This window comes from Perissodus microlepis, chromosome 1 (genome assembly GCF_051167445.1).
Source record: "Perissodus microlepis isolate ML-2025 ecotype Zambia chromosome 1, ASM5116744v1, whole genome shotgun sequence".
Lineage (NCBI taxonomy): Eukaryota > Metazoa > Chordata > Actinopteri > Cichliformes > Cichlidae > Perissodus > Perissodus microlepis.
Window position 1 is genome coordinate 23,170,011 of NC_140461.1, and position 7,474 is coordinate 23,177,484.

The 7,474-nt window shown below is 41.9% G+C and overlaps 1 protein-coding gene across 6 annotated transcripts in view; it reads left to right on the top strand.

Annotated features, from left to right (window-relative positions):
* cbfa2t3 (CBFA2/RUNX1 partner transcriptional co-repressor 3) overlaps positions 1-6,793 on the top strand; it is a 41,564-nt gene extending 34,771 nt beyond the window's left edge. For all 6 annotated transcript variants that reach the window (XM_084936112.1, XM_084936120.1, XM_084936137.1 and 3 more), the window contains one exon: positions 1,238-6,793. In XM_084936112.1, coding sequence (XP_084792238.1) covers positions 1,238-1,630 — 393 coding nt within the window. In that variant the 3' untranslated portion in view covers positions 1,631-6,793. The remainder of the gene's footprint in view (positions 1-1,237) is intronic.
* Positions 6,794-7,474: the final 681 nt, after the last annotated feature.

A 7,474-nucleotide genomic window follows, 5' to 3' on the forward strand; every position in this document is an offset into this window, starting at 1 on the left:
CGTAGGACCCAAGATGCAAGCACTGACTTTGATGAGAGTGAGCTTTATTGTGACGGAGATAGAACAAACAGCAAAGGAGGTGGCAAGTGCTGAACCTAAGATTAACTAAACTGGGAAAAACTAACACAAGCAGACCTGAAATGGAGACGCAGGGAGACTCGGGGAACCAACATAGGGTGATGCAGGGAAATAACTGCAACAGGCAGGAGAACACACAGGGCTTAAATACACACAGCAATAATCAAGAGATGAGAGACAGGAGGGGAACACACCTGGGAGAAATCAGAGCTGACGAGACAGGGGAAACGTAAACTGAACACACTCACATACACAGAGAACCAGACAAGACACTGAACTTAACAGACAGACTCACGGGCATACAGTGTGACACCATGGACAGAGAGGGAACACAGAGAAGTGGGAGCAGGCAGGCATAGAACAAAACCCTAACAAATGGCAAACCTTAACAAAAGATATAACAGAATAAACAAGAACATAGAATAATATAAAGAAACACAAAACACTGAGTCGACAGACTCAGGACCATGACATTACCTTGCATTGTGTAATCCATGCAGCTGGCTTCTCTCGGTTTGGTGCAGCAGCAGCATGTTGTCATCATTACTGCAGAAGCAGTCCAGTTGTCTGTGTAAATAAAAGCAGACAGACCCAGATGGTTGGAGCAGAGTGCCAGGCTGAGGCCATTAGTGAGCAGTTGACCACCACCTGCTAGTAACACAAACCAGTGGCCTTGGACCAAGAATTAAATCCATAACATCGAATCCCCATGCAAAGAGGAGCAGACAAATTGTGGATGACACACACAAACTGGCTTGTAAATGCTACTTAGTTTAGGTTTTAACATGTACAATGTGAGAAATTGTTTTAAAAATACAGTACATTCTGAACGGTAATGCATTGTTTTTGATGAATAAAGTTAAAAAATGTAAAAGCTGATGCCTTTGAGGAACATACCTACTGTGCAGTCTTGTGGTATAATATCGTTGTTGTTTTATTTTCATATCACCCGAACGGCACACTGTGTTACATCGTAACGATACTGTAATATTTTTGGGAAAAATAAGCTGCATATTAAAGTAATGCAGTGGAGAAAAAACATATTTCCTGCTGGCAAATCTAGACTCTTGTTGCAGCGTTAGGAAGTGTAAACTCTGTTTGGTTGAGTACAAAATAGACTTATTTTTATCGACCCACTCTCTCCCTACTGTCTCAACAGAGCTGCTGGAATTGTGGGAGGAAAGCCAGCGAGACGTGCAGCGGCTGCAACACAGCTCGCTACTGCGGCTCCTTCTGCCAACACAAAGACTGGGAGAAGCACCACCACGTCTGTGGTCAAGGCCTTCAGGGGCTGCCAGGGGGCAGCAGTGTCCCTCTAGGAACCCCCTCCTCCAGCTCCTCCAGCTCCTCCGCCTCCTCCAGCGCGCCCCCAACTCACTCCGAGCGCACTCCTCCAGGACCCCTGTCACTCGCAGCCCAGAGCAGTATTGCGGGAGGGGCTGGCAGCGGCAGCGGAAGTGTTTCTGCCAGCCCCAAAGAGAGCAGTTCCAGCAGTGCCTCTCGCTCCACAACTCCAGCCACCCCCGCACTACTGGATGCCACCTCTCGCTGACGTCTGAACTTCGTCCCTTCCCTGCATACCGAAGTGACAGCGCTCACACTCCACACAAAACCAAACTGAGGAATCTTCATCGCAAACTGCTCCAGTCCCCTCCTTTACCTCTTATTTCCCTTATATCCCGATCTTTAACATCTTCTCTTTAACCTGATGATGGACTTGTTTCCTCACCTTCCTCCAGAATACTTTCTCTTTCACAGCCACAGATACAAAGATTGTGGTCTGGGGTTCAATGTAGTGTAAAGCATGACGAGTGCAGTGTCTCCTTTCTCTGTTGAAGAAACATATCAGACGTGTTTGCTGAGAACATGAGCTTTGACTTGAAGATTTGCCCTCAGTAACGTAAGCATGGTAAATAATGTCCACTATAAGGGCTGTGAGGAGGCAGCATCAATGGGGGATGACTAGGCCGATTAGCACCTGGATAGGATTTCCCTTTAATTTAGCACCAATGAGATGAGCCCTGAGATGTGCACTAACAGTCCAAACAGTTCCCAGATGTGGGACTTTTTCTAGTATCCCATTGGAGAAAGGCAAGGAGCATAATACCTTTTTTGTTATTTTTGAGGGAAGGGGTAAAAGTTGGGATGCGATTAATTCCTCAGAAACACAGCTTAGTATTTATTAAAAGTTGCTTTCTGGCTTTAAGGGAAAACAAAGAGAAGTCCAAATATTCTAAATAAAGAATAATAGCAATGATGCTGACGTTGATTATGATAACAATAATGATATGAAAAAAATAACTTCATTTTGAACTGCTAACTACCTTGCTAGCGAGCCAAGAAAATCTACACCGGACTCACCTCTCTGCACCATTATGAACCCAAATGATTTCAAAGATGAAAAATAACATGATCCAAACCTTTGTATTACACTGCCAAAGTGAGTAAGTAAGCGATAAAGAGAAGCACTCATCTTGTAACCAAACACAAAGCAACATCACCTCCTCAGCAGATAAGCCAGCCCTGAGACGACCGGGCTGCAGAGGAGCTGCAAAACGGGACCCAGAGACAGCAAACTGTGACCTGCTTTGATGTGCAGCTGCCTCCTGCAGTCTGGGTAAAAGTACAGCGATTCCTCAGAGACGGCCCAGACTAGTGAATATGGACAATGCTCTGAACTTACCTACAAGAAAGACTTAATGAAATAGATGGAAACCCTGCAACAGTGTGTTTTTGTTTAAATGGTAGAGAGGACAAAGAGGAACGAAAAAAGCTACACAGCCTCAAAGGAGACGATGGTGTGTACATGGCAAAGGAGCTGCCGAAACAGAAAAAAAAAACCTCAACACAAGCTTGAAAACATTGTCCAAGATGGCATTACAAACTATGGAGATACGTGGAAGGATTGTTTGTAAGTTTTTGTTGTTTTTTGTTTTGTTTTTAATTTACGCTCCACAGCGAGGAGATCTTTGAAGGAATTACCTTTACATTCACTCCCTCCTTTTCCAAAGCATGACAAACACAAGACAGAGCCTAAAAAAGGGTGGTGTAGACTTTGTTCTCCTCTCTCTTTCTACCTCCCCTCACCCCTCTCCTCCCTTCCATGTTCTTCCCCAACTACTTGACTCACGTGTGCCCTACCCCTCCGCTGGCTTTGGACAGAGAGCCACAAAGCAAGTCCCACGGGTAGGGCTGAACCCGCTTGTAGATATCGTTCCTCTTTTCATTTTTCAATAATGTCTCTTGTTGCTGATGTCCACACGTGCTGCCCTTGTGTATATCCGGAGAGACTGACTTTTGTTTTTGTTTTGCTACCTTTCACTTTCCTCCTTTGAGTTCGGGTTGAGCAGTGAAGACAGAGCAAGGACGCTTATGTTTATGAGAGGAAGGCCTGCATTGTACTTATTGTTTGATTTGTTGAATCTATATCAATGAGATGGAAACCCCTCTTGTAGAATATTTTGTATTGCTCGCATTGTAAGACAGTGAGAGGACGGAGGTGCAATATGAAGAGAATTCAGCTACTGAATGGAACCTCAGCAACTGCCCATAGGGTGTCATATAATATAGATACATATAAATATATTTAAAGTAACATCAGTAACTTAATGTGAATGTACATAGTATTTAAAGAGGTCCAAAAATGTGTTTGCCAAATAACAGAAACCTTTAAAGTTTAATGTCCAGATTTTTTTTCACAGTACATTTGTTTTTAAAATTGATCAAATTTTTTTTTCTCTCATACAAGTTAAACACTTTTTCAATTTTCACTCAAATCAAAGTGTCATGTGACTCTGAGTGGAGGAAACTGTTGGCAACAGTGGCAAAACACCTCTGCATCCTGCAGTAGGTGACTCAACAGTGTGTATTAATAGAAAGGCTCAGTGGTAACTCAATTAGTTTGTTTTTTTCTTCTCATTTACACCAATCTTTGGAAATGTCATACTTGACACATCACGTCAAGCACTCAGTTTCTTACCAGCCGTTTAGCTCCAGCGCCCCTGTAGTGATCCTCTCTCTCTTGGTCCTCATCAGTCTGCGTGCATGTGGTTAACAGTGTTTGTTTCTCCCATGGTGCAGGATTAAGCGATACGCCAGTGTTAAGCTACAGTACATGACAAATCTAATTTGATACCCAATCTTTAAAATGTTGTTCTTTACTCCTCGCTGCTTATTGTTCATTTGTAAAGACACAATTTGAGTATAAGCTGCTGACTTGGGGGTGGGAGGTGGGGTGGGGGGCAGGTCTTTAGTTTCAGGCCAAGAGAGTAGCACGACTTCTTTCGCTCTGTTTTTTCTTTTCCAGGCTTTCCCACACGCCTCAGCAATAAGGTTAACACGAGAATACTAAACAGTCAAAAAGCCTTGAAAAACTGTGTGTGCATATTTTATATTGATTATTGTATAGCTTACATGCTTGGCGTCCTTTGCTTGGACCAAAAGGGGAAAAAAGAGTAACTTTGTTTTTGCAGTTGGGGCATGGGAAAACAAAAACTCTTTGTTACTTTTTAGTTTTTGTTGGATTGATTTTTTTTTTTTTGACTATCTGAGACCATATTTCAAATGACATAAGCTGCAAGGTACCCCTTCATTCATGTGTAGCATTTATGTATGTGTGTTAGAATTACCATGTTAAGGCGCTGACCTCAGCCTATTTTCTTTTTCTGTGACTTGTTCCTTTTACCCTGATGTCGAATTCCTCCACTACTACCACAAACCACTGCTCACAACCCTCCCTTCACACTAGCTACCTCCTGTGACCATACAGCTAACCACCAGGAGAGGTTGACCTGGACTTTGAAAAGCTGGGTTGAGAGCAGACATGGACACACACACACACATGCCCGCTCAAAAGTCGTCATAAAAGGAAATAGCGTTGTAGAGAACTGTCTTTACTCATAATGTTTAAATCCATTTATTCCTCTCAGACCCTAGTGTCTCTCATTTTCATTTTTTTAAAACACATCCCACTAAAAAACTGATACTGCTAGAATTTAGTAACAGGCACACATGCAGTCAGACCTCCGTATTACCAAACCAATCAGAGAATTGACCATGACATGCCATTTGTTGTCCAAAACCAATAAAAGCACAGACCAAAGTACTCCTGTATTGCCATAGTAGGTTCTGAAATGGTGTGAATCAGCAGACCAGAAGTAATAAAGGTTAGAGCTCAGCTACACCAGTTAACCAAAGTGTCTGAAATACACACGCTCAGAGCCCAGGAGTGAAGACCGCCCTCAATGAACTGGCTGAGTTTCAGAAGTGTAGAATTATTATTCAAGCAATCAAAGCGCTTGTTGTCTACATACTGAAAAGTGCTTCTGTAAAAATAATAGAAGCCTCTCCTTTCAAACAGCCTACTGATTGCGTGTTCTTACAGTCACAAAGCCTTGCAGAGATAAAAATGAATGCATGGTGTGTGTGCATGTGTGTGCATATGGTTGTGTGTGTGTGTTTTTGTAAGTCTTTTTTTCTTTATGTCTCTGTACAAACTACTTGAAACCTTCAGAGCTTTAATGAAACATCCCAGGCCGTGTACAGTGGCACTTTGATTCACAGTATGTAGCAGCAGCTTTTTGCAGTACGGTGACACGTTTTTCTATAACATCCACATCCACGCAACATTGTGGCGGCAGTTCCGCTCATCTTTCGAGCGCGCTGCTTGTGTGTGTGCCTCCATGTCTGTGAGTAAGCCCTCAGATAAACGAAACAAAGCCAAACCCAACAGACCATTATAAATGACCAAAACACAACCAAAAGCTACAACCATCTCAGTTCAATTTCGCTTTGGTTCTAATTTTTGTGTTATGTCCCAGCAGTAGAGAACGTCAGCTGTGATTGATTGCGTGAGATATGAGACTGCAGTTCGAATCTGCACAGGAAAGAGCAAAATTGTCCTTCACTCCTCCTGGGTTCAGTGGACAGTAGGATACAGAAGATCAGCTGGGGTAATGAAACAAATGCAATTAGTGCATTAGTGCTGTGGTGTCATTTACTTTTCTCTGTGAAGATATTATATATGGCAAACACATAAGGGCTCTGCTGTTGTGAATACCATCCAAGGGTCTCCAAACACTTTGCATTGGCCATGTGTCTTATTTGTTTAACTATGTACATGATATGGGCAAAACACATGTTTAGAGAAGACAGATATTAGCAGGTTGGTGTTTGTTCCTCCCAACTCCAACCAGAGAAGCTTCAAAGCTCATCAGATGTGACGCTGACTTGTCCTTCCTGTGAAACAGGCTCCAATATATAGCTACAGTAGAAAGCTAAGGTGGCAAACAGTGGATACAGAACTTGTTTTCCCAAAAGCCATGGCTCAGGATGGTCTTGTTTTTATCTTTACATAAACTGAATAAAGGTTTATGGCTTTTTATGTGTAGGGAAGCATTCTATACTGTAATGTGCAATACATTATTACAGAAAAACATGTTTCTGTAGGAAAGGATGGCGCTTTGAAGATCTTTTCCCTTTTGTTTAATTTCCCTCTTCAAACGGTCCTGTTGCCATTTTTAGATGAAGTAAACTGTGCCAGAAGAATTCAATTCTTATTTGTATTTATTTCTTGCATGCTTTCCTCCCTGTTGCTAATACCGCTCTTTAACTGTTCGCTCTGTTGGATGTGTGAAGCTGTAAAACATTCTAATTCAGGTTATTGTCTGTGTTGAACAATGTAACTGTGTAATTAAAACATGAAATGAAGTATTCATTGCTGTTCTCTCTTGTCTTTTTCAAATGTGGGAATATTCTAAGATTACATGCCCAGAAAATGAAACTGATCCATTGTTATTAAATAATTATTAACACAGAGCCATTATCCCAAATGTTGACATATCACCAAAAAATCTAGACATACCATGAAGATTATGCAAGTATATTACAACAGTGACACACAAAAACATTACTAAACAACTCTGGCCTCATGTTAAAGTCACCTCTTCTACTAATTCTTCTTCTTTCAGCTGCATCACTCCATCTCCATCTTTACACCTGCCTCCATTGACCCTATTAATAGCATTTCCCTCTGTCACACCAACCCTCTCCATGTCCTCCTTCACTGCATCCATGAATCTCCTCTGTGGTCTTTTCCTCCTGCCTGGCAGCTCCATCTTCAACATCCTTTGTCTGATCTTCCTGTTTATTATTTCATCTGCACATGTCCAAATCATCTCAGCCTTGCCTCAATAACTCTCTCCAGACTGCTCAACCTGAGCTGTCCCTTTCCATCCTACCAGCTGGGTTTTTTTTTTTTTGGTCTTTTGTGCACTGTCCGTTGCTCTGGATTTTATACTAAAGTAAATGTAATAGTCTGATTAAATCTTATTATACTTTTAGCCTCTTCTGAATCACCTGCTAGGTTTTTAAAAAAAAAATCAATTTCTTCCCTTCT